Raw genomic sequence first — 21,112 nt, 5'->3', positions numbered from 1 at the left:
CTTGGCATTGGCATCGGACTCCTTTTTGGCTTGTTGGCTTGGCGGCCCTTTCCCCATTTTAATTCCTTTGCCATATTTGCTGAGCCAGCATTGTTGCTGAATTATGTTATGCCAGTCGGTCGGTCGCTTGTTGATTTTTATATTGTTTTTTTTGTGTCTGAATGGGACTGGTTTCCGTTCAGATCCTGCGCCTGCCCTCCTGGACTTTCTGTTGTCCTCGTCCGCATGATAAGCGACCGGCCAGAATATTTGGCTCCGGCATGTTTGCTCAGTTGTTTGCGGATAATCCGGTTTTATTGTTTAATAAGTCATGCCGGCCATCGCGCTCCAGACTGCCCGTCCAGCCTGACCGACCCCTCCCGATTTTCCCAGAGTGTCTGACTGAAAACGTTAGCGGCTCGTTGGCTTTTTGACTGCCTGTGCGGCGGAGCATGGAGTCCTCTTTTCGGGTCGGGGATTTCCGGTTCCGGCTCGGAGGAGCATGGCAAAATCGATGGCCAAATTAAATGGGGATTTACATATTCGTTCAGCGGCGAGAGCTTTAGTTTAAAGGGAACACTCGGTTGACTTATTGCTCGCTGGGAAAAATATTTGTTTTCCAACTCACTTAAAGAGTATCTATGATGCCAACTAAACTACATACATTACAGCTCGGCTACAACCATGAAAATCAGGATAAAATCATTCTTATTTCTTATACTTTCTAGAATTAATTATTCTAAGTTGCTTACTATATACGCAAGTGAAAAACCAATTTATCACATTTATGTAGATTTGCAGGAAATTTAAAGCGAGCCTGTTTTGCGGGAAACATTCTAAATGTTTAATGTAATCACTTGATTCACATCGAGGTGAAGAAGACTAGCCTTAAGATGCCACCGGATTCTCTGGAAAGGATGTCCATTGATATCGTCCGATGGTCTCATGTTGTAAACATGTAAGTAATATACGTATATGGATAATTAACTATTCAATTATGACGCTTTTAAAGAGTAGATAGAACGATTTCAATTATATTTGCCTTCAGACTCATTTACTCGTATATGTAAATTTAAATTTAATGTACATATTTGATTCCTTTAATACGCTTAAAAAGGCCATTTAAATACCCCTCTTACTTCTATTTTTAAAATATGAAATATTTAAAAGGCAATACTGACAGTAAGCTCTGCTGACGTAATATCTAAAGTTTTCAATAAAAACGATTTAATTTGAATTCGATTATTATATAACCTGATTGAGGGCATTAATGCAATTGGAAATGCAAATCTCTTCGGCTGGATTTCCAATCTGCCCGGCTCTGTGCCCCATGGGAATGGCAATCGCAATCGCACTTCAATTACATTACACTCATCATTAGCCAATTAGCTAAATTATAGGCTGCGCGACGACAAGTGCCAAATGGCCTCAGTTCCCAATCCCAATGCCCATTTCCCATTTCCCACTACCCAATCCCATTCCCAATCCCATTTCCACTTCCCTCTTTGAATCGCACTGCCACTTCCGTTTGTAGTGTCAATCGCTAGCCCGCAGATTGCCCTCCTCGATGGCGACAATTGGTGCAGAATAAAAGACATTTGCTCAGCACTTTGCGGCACAGTCTGGAGTGGATCTGCCCGTAAGGAGCTTATAGAAAGTGCGGAGCAATGGCAATCGAGGATATCGGCCTGGTGGGCATCAACGTGCGGATGTGGCGGCACTTGGCCGTGCTGTACCCCACTCCGGGCTCCAGCTGGCGCAAGTTCGCCTTCGTGCTGCCGGTGACTGCGATGAATCTGATGCAGTTCGTCTACCTGCTGCGGATGTGGGGCGACCTGCACGCCTTCATCCTGAACATGTTCTTCTTCTCGGCCATTTTCAACGCCCTGATGCGCACGTGGCTGGTCATAATCAAGCGGGGCCAGTTCGAGGAGTTCCTCGACCTACTGGCCACTCTGTTCCACTCGATTCTCGACTCCACCGACGAATGGGGGCGTGGCATACTGCGGAGGGCGGAGCGCGAGGCTCGGAACCTGGCCATCCTTAATTTGAGTGCCTCCTTCCTGGACATTGTCGGTGCTCTGGTCTCGCCGCTTTTCAGGGAGGAAAGAGGTTAGTACACTCACAGAATGGGATTAAAATAACCGTCATCTAAATCGAAAGGATATTCGTGATAAGCATCAACTTTGTTTGTGTCCTTTTCTCCTTTCAGCTCATCCCTTTGGGGTAGCTCTACCAGGAGTGAGCATGACCAGCTCGCCCGTCTACGAGGTCATCTACTTGGCCCAGCTGCCCACGCCCCTGCTGCTGTCCATGATGTACATGCCTTTCGTCAGCCTCTTTGCCGGTCTGGCCATCTTTGGGAAGGCCATGCTGCAGATCCTGGTGCACAGGCTGGGCCAGATTGGCGGAGCGGAGCAGTCGGAGGAGGAGCGCCTCCAAAGGCTGGCCTCCTGCATTGCGTACCACACGCAGGTGATGCGGTGAGCAGCAAGGGAATGAACTGGGGGTCGAGGAGATCTCTAAGCTGCTCATTTCCATTTCAGCTATGTGTGGGAGCTCAACAAACTGGTGGCCAACATTGTGGCGGTGGAAGCAATTATTTTTGGCTCGATAATCTGCTCACTGCTCTTCTGTCTGAACATTGTATGTCACTGATTATGATTTCGGGTGCCAAAGAGCCTCCATAAATCGGAAGAACCAAATCTTTGGGATGGCGGTCTTCTATGGCACTGTGGCACTCCTGCAGCTAAGTCTGTGATCCTTTTTAAAATACCATTACCATTCCAGATAACCTCACCCACCCAGGTGATCTCGATAGTGATGTACATCCTGACCATGCTGTACGTTCTCTTCACCTACTACAATCGCGCCAATGAAATATGCCTCGAGGTGATCCCACAAACTCCATTCAATTTGATAGCTATCCATGACTCCTTTTAACTCGTATCCCTGCAGAACAACCGGGTGGCGGAGGCCGTTTACAATGTGCCCTGGTACGAGGCAGGAACTCGGTTTCGCAAAACCCTCCTGATCTTCTTGATGCAAACACAACACCCGATGGAGGTGGGCATTGGGTGCATTTCATTTGCGAGGACTGTAATCCATTTCCATTCCGGGTGCGGTGCGCTCCATTTCATCTTGCAGATAAGAGTCGGCAACGTTTACCCCATGACTTTGGCCATGTTCCAGAGTCTGTTAAATGCGTCCTACTCCTACTTCACCATGCTGCGTGGCGTCACCGGCAAATGAGCTGAAAGACCGAAAAATCCGGGGTTGCCCCATCCATGCTCCTCCTTTTTCCCTTTCCCCATTCCCTATCCCTTTTCCAGCAATCCGGGTAATGCAAAAAGTTGTTGCTGGCTGTGGTCCTGGCTGCTTGTTTGGCATTTGCATATGCTTGTCGTTTGAAAGGATTTAATCGGACTGCTGGCAAGGAGTCGGCATCCTGGCTCCTGGATCCTGGCATGCAAATAGTTGGCTTCTTAGATTGTTACACAAAATAGATTGTAGATTGCAGCAGAATGTTGTGCTTGGAATAAAGTCAAAAGGATGTGGAGTAGGTCCACGGCTCTGCCCATTCTGTTTGCTCCGGATGCCCGAAAGTATGATTCACAAATATCAAAGCATTCGGATTTGCGGCGATGGTGGCTTTCAATTTGGGCAAGAAGGATGTGCCACAGCGATATGAATAAGTAAATATTTGGTATTCCAGGCAATTAGTGTTGATATTGATTGAGTGGAATTAGTCCGTGCCCTATGCCCTATGCATTTTTCATTGCTCCATTTGCGCATACTTTCAGGCTAACCCATCGAATTTGAATATCCGAGGGTCGTCCTCTGCGCTTTTAATTAAAATGCCCAAAAACTAGTCGTCGTTGTCTGCTGCAATTTAATTAACATTAGTCATGTCCTTTATTATGCAAATAAACTGCTGCTGCTGCTGCTGCTGTGAGCAGGATCGTTTAATGCCGGCCCGACAGCAATAACAACTTAATTTAAAATTCATTATAACTGACACCAACTAGTTAAACAATTGCCGGCGGCAGCAGGAACAGCAGCATAAACATCAACAGCACCAAAGGACAACTAAGCGGGTGCACAACAAGGACGAAGGACGAAGGCGCCCCTCGAAAATTGAAATGAGCGGCGGCAGGCGCTCTCGAAATACGCAAATAAACTTCAAAGAAGGACGACTGCACGCTGTGTTTTCCGCTGGATGTCCTGCCGAGCGCATAAATAACAATGGAGCGCGGCTGGAGGAGGAGCTCCTGGGCTGGGAGCGCCTATCGCACGGCTCGGCTCGAGTGGCGTATACTTAATTTTATTATGAGGTGTCAAGTGCGGACCAGTTGACTTGCCCGGCTGAACGCCTTTTGTGTTGAACTTCGCTGTGCTCTGGCCCGTTATTTACGTTGCCCGCTGTTCGCCATTTGGTGGCAGGTGAACGCCTACGCGCCCCGCCCACTGGACAGCAAAATGTGAACTTCCTCTGGGCTTCCACTTTTTCTTGCTTCACTGCAACAAAGAAGTCATCAATCTCTCTGTTTCCAAATATTCATTCGATTAGTTAGTAAATAAATGCCTATTAAAACTAGGTTCTACTGCTTTGTGTACTACACATATACTACTTAATAATAGGCAAGGAAATACTGAAATTTAATAATTCATACAAATTAAGTCAAAGAGAAGACTAATTTTAATTAATTAATGTATCGTTCGTTTTACCAAATTAAATAAAAACGTCAAATAGATTCCCCATGTAACTACTTTATATTTTAACTGCCTTTTTCTTTCGGTGTACAGCACCTATAGTTCCTTGGCGTCCGCTGCCAGCAGGTCCTTTGATTTTTATGCAGGCAATATGCAAATGCCGCCGGAAATGTAAATGCGCCACTCCGAATGAAGGAGAGACACCCTGGCGTATCGTATCCTGCGAGTCCTCATTGTCTGCTGCATAAAATTAACAAGTTTCGTTCTCGCTTCGCAAAAAACTGTTTCATTAGAGAACAGTTCGTGGTCGCGGTCGCCTGCCACGCCCCCTGCGACGCCCAAACGACCAAACGCCCACCCATCCGAAGGTTACGTTGTTTTATAATTGAATTCATATGCATCAATGAAGGCAGCTCAACAAACACAACACAACAGTAAACCCGGTGGTGGGTGATGTGGGGGTGGCAACCGCAACATGGCAAACGGGCGGATTTGGGGGTGGCGGGTTTTTCCGGGTTGGGTGGCCCACTTGTTCGGCGGCATTTTCAATTTTAAATGGATTTTCAATTGCGGTGGCCGCGTTTTGCATAAATTGCTATAATGAGTTTATTTCGCAGCCCTCCAAGTGGCTTCGTTGGCGTCTCTCCGTGTCCATGTGTATGCCAATCCGGCAATCCGGACACCATGGATCTCTGCGGGCTGTGTGGCCCGTGCTCATTTGCAATTGTCAACTGGCTGTCAGAGGTGACAGTCGTATTGACAGTGTGCTTTCCCTGTTAATTTCCATTTTAATTGTGGCATTCGGTGACAGTTGATGCTGCGACTTTGTTGGGTGTTTTGCGGTCGAATCAGGGAACTGAATTTGGAATCCCTTCCGGGAGATGGAAGGCGGGCGAGGGTCAACTTTAAGTGCCGGAAGTTGGACGCCAGTTAAAGTGGACTGGATGCACATCCGTCGAGTGTGTTTGGTCTAACCATCACTTATGCGCAGCCAACCCCTTGGCTGTCCCATCAAATATTCCATCCATTGTCTGTCGGGTCATTTGCGAAATCTCTCATAAGCAAAGCATTCATTTTCCAATTATTTATTGATGCCTCTGTGTCCAACTCCCCCACAGCAACTACAACACTCGCAGCAACTACATCGGCACCTGCTATAAATCTCTAGAGCCCCGTCCCAACTCGACCCTGGTCCTTCCTACTCCCCCTCCTGCTGCGCGTCCATGGACAACCACATTGTCTAGCTTCCTGCAGGATGTTTGTCTGGCTGCTGGTGGCCGTCTGCCGCCTGGTGCCTGGAAAATATTTGCATTTTCACTTTTGATTTATTATTGCCATTGCCATGTGTAAATTGCCAAAGCAAAGGTGCAAACAACAAGGTCTACAGCAAGTACCTTCCAGGACTCCCGGCCAGCACTGCAGCTGTAGCTGCAGCTGGAGGAGCTGGAGCAGGAGCCACAGAAGGAGCATAGAAGCAGCCAGCGATGACAAGGACACATTATGTTTGGCCAAACGAATGGTAATTGCGGCATTGGAACAAGTAATTGAAGTGCAAGCCAAACAGATTGCCAACTTCGTTTGGCCAGGAGCTGCTCCCGCCGCACGCCGACCACATTTCGATTGGAGCTGCGAGGCCCAGAAGGAGGTCATTACAGCTGCGCTAATTACAAGACCAAATTAGAGAGGCTTCCCTGGGGCTCCTTGCGCCATCCCGATGCCACTGCCAATTACTTCCGCCTCTGTGCAATTTCCGCTTGCCTAGGTTAGAAGGTGGAAGCTGGAGTTGGAGTTGGAGTTGCCTAAGCAGCTTTTCTGGAAAACGTCAAAACAGCGACAACTTTATATGGCCACAAAGGCAACAGTAATGACGGTAAAGGGAAGCATAAGCAGATAATTACACAGGCGAGCAACTATCTCCGTGCATTCCTTTTCCCGCGGCCACAAAGTAGAAAATTACAAAAATAAAAAACCACAAGCGGAAAATTAAGAGCCAAAGCCTGCGGACCAGAAGGGCAGACAATGGGGGAGCAACTCCATTTGTCTGTGGCCCAACTAGGGCCAAACTCCAAGTTCGTCTTCGAGTGGCTGCCGTAGGCCTGCAACTTGATCGGCCCTTTGATTATCACTGCAAATGGGAAATTCCTGTTGCCGAAAATTCCACCCGGCCGAGCAGCTGGGAAACTGCGGAGACATTTTCCACATTTTTGACTGTCTGCCAGTGCCTGTAAGCGAAATGCAAACACGGAGCCCAGCCCCAGCCACTCCAGCCACCTCGGCAACCCCATCACCCCTGCCCTTTTGTCTGCCCTGCAGCCACATTTAAATATGCCGCCAAGTTGTACCTTCGCTTCGACGCCCCCTGGAAAGGCCCAAATCCCAGACCCTCGTTATCATCATCGCATGGCGGTGGCTGGCACTGATTTCATGCTTTATAACTTTCGATATCCGAATGGCAAACAGCGTTTAGCGCTTTGCCACGCCACCTGAAAGCTGGCAGAAGTGTGGCTGCGCTGCCTTGGGGGCCATCACGGCGTATGCGCAATGTTTACTTTGCATTTTTCTTCGTTTTTTCAGCGCTCAGTGGTTGTTTTTTCAGGGGCTTTGCATTACTCGTCGTCGGCTGGGCAGGGGCCTCATGGCATATGCATGATACATCAAATATTTAAGCGATATTTTAGCTATGCCGACAATGAGTCAAATCTGAAGGAATGTCTGGGGACGATAATAAAGTTTACAGATAAGCGGCCTGGCAATCGAATTATGCTCCCCAGACCAGGAGACTTGATTTTATTTATGTCGCAGGTACATATTTCCACTTTCAATTTGGAATTTATTCATCCAGTCACAAACTGGATTGATTTCGTTGAGTTAAAGCGGGAGAATGTGGCATCGAGGAAGTTAAGAACCTGTCCGAATCGGTTAGCATGGACCACATGATATTGTTATTCTTGTCGTAATTAAAAACCCATGAAAGCAAGGACGAAGACCAAACAACTGGCCACAATCGCACGAGCAGAAACAGAAGGACAGACAGAAGGACCCAGGGGTTTGCGTGTGTGTGGCAAAATAAACACGAAACGAAGCGTATTGATGGCAAGGACTCCTTCTGCCCGGCGAGAGTGGGCAAAAAGTTTCATATCAATTTTAAGCCAAAGTAATGAAAAAGTAACAACAACAGTCAAAGGAACACGGAGCGCAAGGAGCAAAAAAATTAAAAAACGAATGCCATAGACAAAGCATATTTGCACGCAGCGGGAAGGACTCCATCGTGCATCATGCATCCTCCATCCGGCCATCCCGCCATCCCACCATTCCACCATCCTGCCGATGATGAAAATGATGATGATATCGTTGACGACGCAGCACACAAAGCAACGCTAACGCTTTATGACAGCCGCCCAATGGGCCGCAGGAGCATCAGGATGCGGAATCGGAGGACCGGAGGAGCACGTTTCCCGGCTTCCCTTGCGCTGGCAAGTTCTAAGGATGCTGTTTACATTCGCTGGAAAAGGACAAGCAGCGGACCATGTCTGCAGCAGCGAAATTAAAAACCAATAAAAACGCTGCGGGCAACGAAATTAAAAATTATGTTTTCCCTCTTGCAACAACAAACGGAAACAAACATTCCAAAGTGCCGCCGAAAAAGTTGTAAAACACGAATAAAATTCCCGGCTTTAAAAGCGCTGCTCATAAAACTTTTGCAATTAGGTAAAAACCATGGAGGCCTATGCACCACTTCGATAATTGAATATTTTAGCGAGCGGATCAGCTGCCGCCAGACCAAAAGACCAATGGAAAACCTGAGCGGGCGGCTTTGGGTTATCCTGGCTAGAGAAAAAATCGTAGCATACATCTGAGCGTCGAGGGTCTTTAATTGCTGCAAAGTGCTGTTCAAACTTTACGCCGACGATTCGACGGAGTCATTTACCTAATTTACTACCTGCTATAGTGGGACTGAGACCATCGTTATCCCCCGAGTCGAACTGCATTGCCATGAATAATTTAAGTAAATCGCTGGCTGTCTGAATGTCCTCGTGTCCATTCCCCAAATCGCTCCGCTCCAGAGGAACGGGTATAGTGCCGCCATTCTGGTCGATCCCCTCCATTTCGTTCCGGACTGCTGTGTCTGCGTGTACGTGTCGCTGGGCAGGATTAGGCGGCATTTGCATATTTTAATTATTTAGATTGTTGTGCCGAGCTACTTAGGCGCAGAGACAGCGAAACGGAAGCGGAAGTCCCGACTTAATTAAAAGGCTACACTCTGCGGACTTTTTTCTATGGAAAGAGCCTTCGAAACATTCGATATGAATAGTGGAAGCATATGTCAGTGATTTAATGTAACATGACTACTAAAGCTTTGAGCCCAACTTTTGTGTTTAAGAAGCTACAGTTTATCACTTCCTTTGTAGATTTAAATTTGATAAACATTTTACAAATCATCTCATGCTTGGCCAATAAACACATTGCAGCCCGCCGATCATAAATTCATCATGAATTATGGGGCTAACCCAGGCGAAGCCAAGGAAAAGCCACGACCGAAAGCGAAACAGATACAAATGCTGTGGCCAGACCAAGACCAAATAAAGTCCTGCCAGCCGGAGAAGGAAAATATAACCGCAATAAATGCGCTACAAAGTGAGAAACAGACCCCAGTCTGGTTTTGGCCAGCAGCTCCCGGGAACTCGAGGAAGGGGAACCGGAGCGTCTGCAACATTAGTTTTATGATTATTTGTGGCATATATTGCGGGGACACTGGCTAGTTACCAAACACCTCCACCCGGCAGCGACTCACACATGGGCTCCAAATTTTCCGCTCAGTGCAGCTTTAATTAGATTGGCACATTAGACAAAGACGCAGTCAGTTCGGCTAATGATACGGGGGGCAAGTCGGATTGACATTCCACACACGGCAGTGTTCTTACAGTGGGATGAGGTAAGCTTAAGAGGAATAAAGTGCCATACAGATATCTATAGTATAATCGCCTTATCGGAAGTAATCTAATGGTAAATCTATTGGATTTTCCACAAAAGGAATTCTAGCTAAAATAAGTGAGGATAAATTTCGAACCGATTGGTACTCCCATTGGTAGTCATATATTGCCAACAATTGACGATTTCGTCCCACTGTGCCGGCTCGGCTGCCTCTTTATGGCTGACTTGTTGGACTTGCTGGCTGCAGGGACTGCGGCGCGATAAATACCAGGCGGATACAGTTGCTCGGAGAGCTCGACCAGGACATGTGTCCCACCATCAATAATGCTTAATTTGATTCGAGCAGAGCGCAGTTACTCCCACTTTCGTTGGACGACTTGCGCTATCTCTTTAAGTCGAGGGAGCCACTGCGTCCGCACATGATTATTATTAGTTATGATGATGTATCCCTTTAATGGTTCCGAATGGGGAGTGTGGACGTGACCGGTGGATATGGTGAATGGGCGGGGACTTTGGGCCTGGCGAATATTAATAATTGTTTCTTTTTTGCTGCCTGGCTTTTGGGGGCTGCGAAACACGCTAAAAATTAATTAAACGTTCTAGGCGAAGGGCATAAAAATATACATGTATATATATAAATATATGTGAGTGATGCGTACATATTTTTTTCATTTCTGTTTTTGCCGGCCATTTCGTGGTTATTTATGCGCCAGGCTCGACCAATCCCCCGCTCTCCGGACGCACTTCACCGGACCGGATCCGGGCCTACACTTGATTCATTGTTTTTGCTGCCCGTGCTGTTTTGGCCGAGTGTGAGCAGCACGCACTCATATTGCCAATTTATATTTGTATTAATTAATGGGCCAGTAAACAATTGCTGAAAGCTGCGCCATTAGTCCGTTCCAGTCGATAGTGGGTGGTGAAGGTCCGTCGGGGGATTGGAGTCCTGCTGCAATAATAAGCTCCGACTCTGGACCCATAAATTACGCATTTTTTCCATACGTTCTGCAGAAGTTAATAACATTTTCATAATCGCATTGTGCGAAACTGGCGTTGGTCACTGGGAAAGAATTTCTGTATGGTGTCGGATATCATAAATTTCACTGTCAACTACGAACTAATCGAAAGTGTAAAGTTATAGTACATGTACTACTCTTAAAAGTAGTAATGAACAGTAGCTGGCAAAACTGGGTTAAACCAAAGACACTAGAATAATTCTAGTGTCTAGTTATTCTAGTGACTTTGGTTAAATCTTAAATCATATCCATTATGTTCAGCATTTCTCTGGCTTAATCCTTTAATTGGTAAATTAAACATGCTTAAATCACCATCTTGCTTAAATCACAATTATCAAATTTTAAAATTCAGTTAAGCTCGTAGGATTTTCGGACTTCTGCTCTCCTTAGTTGCGATTAAAGCTGGCAATGAAAACCGCAGTCGAAAATTCGGGAAACCTCGCCTGAAAAGCGCAACCAAATGCCACGAGCAGATTGTCCCACGTAGTCACGGCACCAATAAATGTCGCCCCACTCGACCCACCCGGTTGTTTGTCCACCCGGATGCTCCACTCTGCTCCACTCCAAGCCATCATGGGCAGGAGAATAAGTGCGGCAGCTGCACATTTACAATTTGCTGGCGGAGTGTGTGGGCCCCAGTTTTGGTTCATGATAAAAATGAGCGTCGGAAATGCGAATATAAATTCAGCCATATCTGATGTACAAGTGTACATCTGACCGGGGGACTGGGAATGGGTTTGGGAGATGGAGATAGAGATGGGTAGTGTGCCCGGCAGATGGCAGTATGTGTGGCAGGATAAACATAATGGCTGCACTGCATTTGCAGTCCGGAGGCGGTGGCAGGATGCCCGCCAGACAGGAGCAGACCAATCATCAGAAGTATGCCAGGCCGGAGGAAACGGCAGCGGAAATGACATGCAATAAAACACAAAGGCGCACGCATCGAGTGAAAGCTGGGTAAGCAGGGAAAGCTGGGAAAGCAGTGAGAGTTCGTCCTTTGTCTGCTGCCCGCCGCTGGATTATAACGAAAAATGGCATCTAACAACAAAAATCTATCTGGCAAATGCACTTGCCCCACCTCCATTTCTCCGCAGCAGGAGAAACTTTGCGGAATTACAATTGCAAAAGTTGCGTGCCCAGAGAGTCCTTGCCGTTGGGCTGCTGTCCAGTGAAGCTGGCATCTCCACTCGGAGTGCGGAGTGCGAAAAACCCTCCCACCCCCCACTTTTGAGGTATTTTCCGTAGGTCTGTGCGTTAGCGCCAAAGTCATTTGGCTTATCAATGCCAGACGCAGACTATTTCGGTGGCTTATCGGCCTTTTCCATCGCATTCCCGCAGCATGCAGGTGGCATTGGAGGGGCGGATGAGGACGGGCCAGGATGCCAGCTGCCCCGGAGTGGGCGTTATTAAGTGGCCATTAGTCCCGGCCAAACAAACTGGTGACAAACTGGACATGGAAGGGGCATGGCCACAAATTACACAGCTGCCAATGATTCGGGCGACTATCAGTCGCACACAGAGAAATATAACTTTATTAATGCGATCTAAGGCCCTTTGACTGATTTCTTCTTTGTCAGGAATAATAATTCATGGCTAAGGAAGTCAAGGGAAAGGTTATTCAATCCGATAATATGAGACTTTAGATACAAACGAATGACTAATAGCAACAAGACGGTGCATAGTGTGTACTGCAATACTATGCAATACTATCTATCATACCATATATGATAATCCTCTTACAATATATAAATATCAAGTGTCATTAGAGAACGGTTGATCTCCAAAGGAGTGTTAAAGTTAAACCCATCTTTCCCATCCACAACTCATTGTGATGACACACTCCCCACTTAGCACTACACGTTATTCTCAGTGCACGGCAGCCAGTGGAGTGTACAATGCAAACGGAAGGCTGGGGCACAAGTTGTTGAATCTAACAATGTAAGCAGGAACGAGGTTCCACTCGCCTCCGCTGCTCCTTGTCCACCGCAAGTAATGTGCCCCTTCGGAGTGGCCGGCATTATTTGCTAATTACGCCCTGTGGCAAGCGTTGCATGCATGTGATTGCTCTTATTCGACGGGTTGCCAACTGGAGTACCTGCCCTGTGCCACCGCCACTGCTCCAGTACCATCCGAACCAAACCGATCCGATCCCGAGGAACGGTGCGCCATAACTTGCCATCAACTTATTAGTTCCTCCTGCCTGCCTCATTTTCGATTTTAATTTCCATGTTGCGGCCGCTGGTGGATGGCCAGCATGCAAATGCTCGACATGCGCGTAATTTGTATTCATTATCTGATGCATAATTATACCGCAGATACGACAGCGAAGCTATCGCAGCCATCGACGGGGTCACCAAACGGAGTATTCCAGCTAGCCGCAAAAATACCGCAGCTAAAGCCGAAATGGCATAAAGTTGCAATTGTATTTTAGATTTCCAAAATGAGGATTATTTTCTTAAACTCGGAGGTAAATATATTTGAGTGGCCAAAAGCCAGTTGAATGTTTAAAGCCAACTATTCTAATGGAATTACCCAAACTACAAACCGTTTAACCGATGGAGATTGTTTTTTATTCCCCAAGACACCTTGGTGCACTTACTCCTTTTCAACTTTATTCTCGTGAATGTCATACAGTGATTCCGCTTAAACTAAGTTATTGTAGAGTTTCATTAGCCCAATCGTCAGCATTTCTACTTATTTGTCTAGGCAAATACTTAGGGTATCTGGTAAGCCTAAAATGCAATAAATATAAATAAAGTGTATAAATAGGGTTATCTGCAATGTATCTTCGCTATGCTATCGGTAATCATAAAAATATATGTATATAGTTGAATCTTCAATTAGCTTAACTAGGGATGTGTATTTGGAACAGTGTTGGCGCTTATTGTAGGGTCTCCTCCTGCGGAGTTGCATATGTATGTTTGTGAGTGTACCTTAACTAGGCGCCTTAATGTCAAGTTGAACTTTATTTTGCTTTGTGGAGAGGCAGTTGCCTCCTTTCCCAGGAATTGATGATCCCCGCAAGCGTTCTGGGCCACTTCGTTAGCCACGAGATGGAGTTGCCCATGGCGCCACATTAATTAGATCTGGATCTAGATCTGCATCTGCATCAGCATCTGGAACTGTGCTCGAACCTGGGCTCTGATTGGAACCCCTCCGGCGGGCGGCATCACGAGATGATGCAGTTCTTGTCCTTGTCGCCGCCCGGCTCACTGGGCTTCCTCTTCCGATCGTAGGCCAGTGCATCGTTGGGCACATAGCTCACGCGCACGCCGCCGTAGTGGCGCCTCTGCGGCAGCTGGTACATCATCATGTAGTCCTCCGAACTGGAGGAGCTCGAGGAGCAGGTGGAGCACACGTCCGACTCCTCGGACTCCTCGCGTTCCCGCTCGCGCTCCCGTTCCCTCTGCTGTCGGCTGGGCGACTCGTGGACCAGGTTGGCCGCCTGCAGAACCGAAGGTGGACCCTGGTAGGACGAGGATAGGGGTTGCGCAGGTGCATAGGTGTCCGCTCGAGTGGTCGAGTGGGAGCGATGTCCGCTGCCGCTGCGATGGTGCGCCGAGCTGGAGGAGGACTTGCGACGTCTTCGCCTTCGCGAGGAGTGACCGTGACCATGGCGACCACCTCCCTCCTTGTCCTTGTCCCGATCCCGCTCCCTCTCGCCGCCTCCACTCGTTCCCGCTCCGTTACCGGAGTAGCTGCGTGATCGGGGCAGTGTGTCCGGAATTCCCTCGAAGCGCACGCCCTTCTTCTTGGCCGGCTCCCCGCTCATCGGCGAGGAGGAGGAGGCGCCGCTTAGTATTGAGACCGGATGTGGGGGCGCGTGGGAGGCCGACTGTGTGGACATGGGCGTGTTCAGCGACCTGTCGCCCGCCGAGTGGGTGGGTGAGCCCATCAGCTCGGGCGGCAGGGCGGTGGAGGCCACGCTCAAGTTGGGAGTGGGCAGCTCGGGAATCTCACCAGGCGGAGGAGGCGGCGGATGCAGGATGTCCGCGTACTCGTGTTGCTGGAACTGGTGCGAGGACACGGCGTGCAGCTGGGACAGGTGCTGCATGTGCGCAGGAGGCGCCAGTTTACCCGCCAGTTCCGGCATGCTGGCAGTGTGAGGGTTCTCCAGGAGCTGTCTCTGCAGATGGTAACTGTTTGTGGGCTTCGGTGGCCAGGCTGCATCCAGGTTCGAGGACATTTCGTTGAAGTTGTACACTCCGTCGCGCTGCAGTTCCATGGGCTTGGGCAGAAAGTGGGGCTGGAAGTCGCCGGGTGAGTTCAGAGGCGACAGGTTCTGCGAGGTGCTGGAGGCTCGTCCACCTGAAAAGTCCGTGAGATCTCCTCCGCCCATGTGTCCGCCGTGTTCTAGGTCCTTTACCACACCCGCGTCCGAGTCCGACGCGGCGTAGCTCTTGCCGTGGTCCACCAGTCCGCCCGCCGCCTCCAACTGCTGGCTTTGCATCTGGTACATCGCTTGGTTGAAGGTAGCCTGGTGCTGCTGCTGCTGTTGCGGCGACATGGGCGGCGAGCTGGAGGCGTGGCTGCTGGGAATACGCGCCGGCAGGGGCGCTTGCGGATGGGGCCGCACCCGCTGTGTGGGCGGAGTGGGCGTGGTGTACATTCCTGTGCCGGAACTGTCCGACGGCGTGGGCGGCTCCCCCTTGCTGCAGGCGATGGAGCAGTAGATGGCCCCTCGTCGCGGCAGGAATGCGCGACCCAGCAGCGAGCAGCGGCACGTGTTGCAGGAGAAGCACTCATCCGTGGCGTGCCAGTGCTGCCCATCGTGGCTCATCTGGCCCTGGTCCACCCCGATGACCTCCCCGCAGTAGTCGCAGTACTCTGCGAACATCGCGTCGAAGCAGTGCAGACAGTACGGTTTCCCCTCCCGCATGATGTACCGCTGCCCGCCCAGCTGCTTGTCGCACTCGTGGCAGGCGAAGTGGTTCATGTGCCACGCCCTGCCCTCCGCCTCCGTGCACTCGTCTGCCAGGATAATCTGCGGATCAAAGATGAAACATCTTGTTAGATACGAGGGGCTTAACGGTTAAACATTTAAAATATTATTTTTAATGCCAAATTAATAGTTTTAAGCAATGCTAATCCGAAGCAGAGAGCACTCACCTCATCGCAGGCCGAGCAGCGGGGCTTTAGGGTCTCGGCGTGGTGTCGTCCGCAGTACATGCGCCCATCACGGTGGAAGTAGATAAGGTCCACGAGGAGCTCGCGGCAGACGGAGCATGCGAAGCACGCCGGATGCCAACTGGCATTGGGTCCCAGTCGAGTGGCGAACACGGCGATGTCGCCCGTGGAGATTAGGTCGTCGCACTGCAAGGATCGATGAGTTAGATATGCAGGCAAGGTGTAAGGCCCCTCGCTCCGAGTGGGTTTCCGCATCGGAGGAGTATCGCTGTACTTACTCCATCGCAGGGTCGGGCGCTCATCAGCTGCCGCACGTTGCCGCGGCCCAGGGCATCGCGTTTGCGCTGCGTGGAGAATAACCGCAGCTCCTTGCGCTCCTCATCCGTCAGTGAGTGACAGTAACGAACCTGCAATGACAGCGAGTAACTGAAAACTGTGGCTTTCCATCGCCCTCTTTTCCCCTTGGCCACCTCCATCTCCTCATGCTGGGAAAAGACAGGGAAATCATATGTTCAAGTGGGACTCGACAGCAGAGAACCGAGGAACGGTGGGCTGAACCAAGCTGAGCCGCAGCCTGAAGTGATCTTTCCAAGAAGCGCGGACAGGGAACGGGCGAGATTGTTTGTCTCGGCGGCAGACAGGCCCACATCCCACATCCCACATCCCACAAATCCCAAGGCCCGAGGCGCGATGCCCGGAGAAACGCAGAGCAAACCGCAAAAGGCAAACGGTAGTCAGTAGCCCAGGCTGCCCATCAACGCTTAACCGCCAGCCTCCTGCTGTCCACTCCATCGGCATCTCCATCTCCATTTGGATCTGGCTGTGTCTCTGGCCATGGCTCTGCCCATCTCCCCCAGAACGGCCTGCGGTCTACGGTCAGCGTCTCGTTTGTGTGTTGTATGCAAATTTTTTCGGCTGCCTCCACTTATTTTTCGGTTTGGACCTCTTTTTTCCTTATTTCTGGCCGGCCTTCAATGAGTGTTCTAGTCATCGTTAGCCATCCTCCAGATCTCAGACCCCAATCCCCGAAACAGTGATGTGCCTCGGTAGTTGTACATATAGTATAGTACCTACTATTTTAGCTAAGTTTTAACTTGAAAACGTTTAACACAGCATATTGAAACATCTTTAAAGCTGCTTCAATTAAATCAAAAATGTACCTTTTTGTGTGAACTTTCACCTTTTTTATGTGTGAGCCTCGTATATCCTTGGGTAAACCAATTCGTACCTCTACCAGCACTATTCCCAGCACAAGTAACTGATATCTGGCAATCCGCTCAGCAATGCCTGGTTTGTTTGCCCACTTTTTTGTGGTCAGCGTCTGCTCTAAATACCAAACTCAGACTGAGCCTGCACTTGTTTCCCCGATCAATTAAAGGTTACAAAACGGGAAATGGTCGAGAGGGACATACACATACATACATATATATGTGTACATCTGTGGATAGGAACGGAGGTGTGTGGGAAAATCGTAGCGCAATTTGACTTTGAAATGTCATAGCCCGTAATTCGAGTTGGTTTCAATCTCGATAAGCGGTGCTGCCATGCGATGCCAGCTCCTCCAGTTGGGATAAATGCCGCTAAATTGACGGGCCCACGATCCCGAGGGGCTTGGGCTTGCGCTTGGGCCTGGGGTCAGGTTCAGGATTGGGAATGGGATTGGGATTGTGATGGGAGGCACCCCACCCCGTACTCACCTCGTTATCATGCGGCGGAAGTTGATGGAGCAATTGTCGCACACGATACTGCTCCCCCGGACTGTTGACGTATGGCACTTTTTCGTCGGGTATCTGCGAGAAGTACAAGCGAACCTGCGGGAGAACAGAGCAGATGGAACCGAGTGGTAAGTACCTTGCGGAATGGCCGAGATTACAGTTAAGGAGGCGCGGGCACCAAAGGGTTAAGAGCCGCCACAGCGGGCATGGATTTTTGATTTTATTACGCTGATTTCTCGGTTCCTGCTCCTCCATCTGAGCCGCCTCCTTGCGTTTGAGCCAGGTTGAAAGGTGCACAACGTGCTAAGCCATCTTTATTGGCCACGCTCGCCAAGCGTTCTTTCATCGGCGGGAAGCGGTAAGTGGACAGGGAACAGCGAGAAGCGGGACATGGAAATGGAAATGGAAAATGCCAGCTCGACGCGGCGGCTGACTGACACATGGCTTATGCCGCATCAACGTAAATTGCTGCCACATGGCTGTAAATAAATTTTCAATTCTGTTTGTAAAGTCACCCAGCGAAAAGCGAGGCAAAACGAAGAAATGCATTGCTAGACATCTGATAGGCCCGTCGGGATGGGATCGGATGGCATCCGATGGGAGGATGGCTTTAACGGAAGTCAAAGAGTTGAACGCAAAAGCGAAGGGGACCCGAAAAAATTCCGATTCAGAGGTCGGAGTGGCAAACTGGGCACTTCTGCCGGGCAGATTGTGAAAGATTTATTTGGCATTGTCGCATATTTTACGCGAATAATTTACGAGTTCGTTTCGTTTCGGTTAGCGGCGCCTGGCAAATAATTGAAAAAAGCACGGCTCAGCCGCTTGCAGCCACAATTGAATTGGCCATTAAAGTCAAATGCGAATTGAGGAATGGCTGCTGGCCGGCGGGGGAGTCCTCCTCCGCCCCTCCTCTTCCTGCTTCTCCTCGGAGCGGGCACTCATTAGCGCTATCTAATTCTACAGACGGACAGACAACTAGACCCATAGCCTAATTGACGCGCTCCAGAGCGGAGCCGGTCGCAATCGCCTTTGGCCAGCTCCACTGGACACTCCGCTGCATCATCTTTCGACTGGCTTTCGAGCCCGTCCTGGCCACCAGTCGCTGATTTATGGCCCAGTCGCGTGCATTTATTTACAGCTCGCTCCGAGTGACAAAATAACGCACAATAACTCAAGTATCCCGCTTATCGCCAGCCCACAAATCTCGCCTGCCATCCTGGGTCTGCCCTTGGCACTTCGCCTCCTCACTGCAATCTGCACTCCGTGGACGTCCAAGGTTGGGAATCCATATCGGAGGATGTCTTGGAGGCCAAGACATGTTGTTTAAGGTACGACGAGTTGCTGGATATGTTCCCAGCCTGCTTGAAACTGGGGCACCACTAAGATCGGACCTGTACATTTTTGGGAAACTAAATAACATCAGCCAGATGTGGAAGGGAATTTAAGTTTGGTTTATTTGTGCTAGAACATCTAAACAATTTCGAAATGAAAAACAATAGCTTAACTATGTAAATAGATCGTTTTAATAGTTGAACTAATTTTGGGTCGTTATTTATACTATGACGGAAAGGAAAGTATTGAAATACTAGGTGTAAATAATAGGTATACTGGAGTATATATCCGTTATGGGCTAAAAGGGTATCTAGTATTCGAGAATATTCATGCTTTATATTAATTTTCCATCTTTAGTAATTCCCGAAATGTCGACGTTTATACGGACAGACAGACAGACGAACGAATGAGGCGTTGGAAACGCTTCTTCTACCAGTTATACACTTTCCATCGAATATAGTATACCCTTTGATTCTACAAGTAACAAAGTTTGTGAAACACTTTGCTGACATAGTAAGCAAAAATACAAGGATTTTTAATTGCATTAGCTATATACATTCATATTTAGGAGCTAGATATTGAGATTGAAATGTTTAAAGGCTCTCTCACCTGATCAGGACGCAGTCCGGGTGGCACCCAGGTATACTCCTCCAGAGCACAGCCACTGTCGTCGTCCGAGTGCGACTGCCGCTGAATGTCCATATGCGGTCCGCCCAGGAAGGGGGCGTGGCCCGAGGCGGAGGAAGTGCCTCCGGTGGGATGGTGGAGCAGCGAGGGTGGCGAGGGCGTGGACAGAGCCGGCGAGAGCTGGTGGTGGTGGTGCGGCGGTTGCGGGAGCTGGGCATTCGAGTACTTGGGATTGGCGGAGCAGCCTGGCGAGTACTGCGGCCCAAGGGGCGGTCCTGCTGTTGCCCCCGATCCTGGTCCTGGACCCATGCCCAATCCCATTCCAGCTCCCGGGTGCTGTTGGTGGTGCGGCGGCAAGTACTGCTGGTGGCGTTGCAGGGGCAACGGGGAGGTTGGCAGGATTCCGGCTGCCGCCTGGGCCGCGTAGAGGGCGCTGGCGGAGGAGCTGCTGGGCAGACCCATGCCGCCGCTGCCGAGGGCGGGGGGCGTGGCCAGGCCCTGCCCACTGGGCGAGAAGTGGCGCGGCAGCGTGGGGATCTTCTGCAGATAGGAGATCTGCGTTAGCGGAGTTCTGCTGATGGGCCTGCAAGTGGAAAAGTGGAGGACGTGACTTAGCGACCAGGCTTGACTAATCGGAATTTAATTAAAGTTGGAAAATTTTCATTAAAATCTCTCCCGCTTTCCCGCTGGCCGGATGGTGCAGGGTTAAAGGCCGCCAGCGGAAAAGCTAGAATAGGTGGAAAAAAATGTGGTAATCCCTCGCCGCAAAGCTGAATCATATTGTTAATGTAATATAAAACCGCATGGAAATCGTATTCATTGTATTCCTTTTGTAATTCGTTGGATTTATGCGGTTTTGCACTTCCTATTTTCCGTCGAACAAGCTGTCAATTTTAGTTTGTTTTTCATGCGTTTTTTATTTTGACGGCGACAGAAGTGTGCATTGGGGGGAGCTGTTTTTCCAAACGTCAGAATGGAAAATATTCGCATCACAGCGTTTACACAAACAAATCGACAGCTCTGCGTTGCCTTTGTTGCTATTTTGTTGTTATTTCAGCTATCTTGTTGTTGTTATTGTTGTTGTTGGACCCGCAGGACTGTCGCCGTTGTCATTTTCCCATTTTCAGACATTGTTATCCTAGACCGGCTTTAATGCCCTGCAACCCGTTTGCTACGTTCATGCGATCTCAGCGAATTTGTGGCAAGCCAGACGATCGTGACTTCTGGAGCCCCAAACATTTCTGTATCATATCAAGGTGATTGTAACCAATATATGAAGTAAAATAAAAATGTTTTACTATACAATAAAACACTTAAATAACACATAAGCATATGGATATCATATAAAGACCTCATGCTTGAGTAGTATGTCAATTGGACTGCAAGTGCTGATCAATAGTCATGTGCCTTATATGGACACAATATTTTGGATACGTTGCTACCAATACTCTTTTAAAATTGTATATTACTGGTAAAACTATAGATAATTCATTCATTCAGGATTATACCTTGTAAAAATTAAAGTTATGTTGTCGACGGCTAATCCTTACCTTCAAAAGATAAGGCATTTTCTTTGAAGAACATAAATGTATATATAGTTTGGCTTTGTCCAGATTCGAGATCAAATCTAAATTTGTATAGAATGTTTTGGATGTTGGTTGAGGTGAAGTG

At 48.9% G+C, this 21,112-nt stretch overlaps 2 protein-coding genes across 6 annotated transcripts in view; one reads left to right on the top strand and one right to left on the bottom strand.

The window, feature by feature from the left end:
• Window positions 1-1,646: 1,646 nt before the first annotated feature.
• LOC6607969 (odorant receptor 43a) lies at window positions 1,647-4,175 on the top strand. 2 transcript variants are annotated; one of them, XR_004361484.1, is made up of 7 exons: window positions 1,647-2,091; window positions 2,192-2,462; window positions 2,526-2,625; window positions 2,770-2,871; window positions 2,938-3,045; window positions 3,127-3,674; window positions 3,783-4,175. XR_004361484.1 is itself a non-coding variant. In XM_002032681.2 (6 exons), the coding sequence occupies exons 1-6, from the start codon at window positions 1,647-1,649 to the stop codon at window positions 3,229-3,231; spliced, it is 1,131 nt and encodes a 376-aa protein (XP_002032717.1). In that variant the 3' UTR covers window positions 3,232-4,175. The 2 variants fall into 2 exon arrangements, 1 of the variants encoding a protein (XP_002032717.1); XM_002032681.2 differs by having other exon boundaries at window positions 3,127-4,175.
• Window positions 4,176-13,230: 9,055 nt separating this feature from the next.
• The window catches only part of LOC6607968 (protein prickle), a 59,211-nt gene continuing 51,329 nt past the window's right edge, over window positions 13,231-21,112 (bottom strand). For all 4 annotated transcript variants that reach the window (XM_032714144.1, XM_032714143.1, XM_032714142.1 and 1 more), the window contains 5 exons: window positions 19,424-20,024; window positions 17,465-17,578; window positions 16,046-16,174; window positions 15,750-15,953; window positions 13,231-15,624 (listed from right to left, as the gene is read on the bottom strand). In XM_032714144.1, the coding sequence (XP_032570035.1) occupies window positions 13,810-15,624; window positions 15,750-15,953; window positions 16,046-16,174; window positions 17,465-17,578; window positions 19,424-20,024 (2,863 nt within the window). In that variant the 3' untranslated portion in view covers window positions 13,231-13,809. The remainder of the gene's footprint in view (window positions 15,625-15,749; window positions 15,954-16,045; window positions 16,175-17,464; window positions 17,579-19,423; window positions 20,025-21,112) is intronic.

The sequence above is a fragment of the Drosophila sechellia genome, chromosome 2R, assembly GCF_004382195.2.
Source record: "Drosophila sechellia strain sech25 chromosome 2R, ASM438219v1, whole genome shotgun sequence".
Lineage (NCBI taxonomy): Eukaryota > Metazoa > Arthropoda > Insecta > Diptera > Drosophilidae > Drosophila > Drosophila sechellia.
Note: the sequence above shows the minus strand (reverse complement) of the source record. Positions and strands in the feature narration are given on the sequence as shown.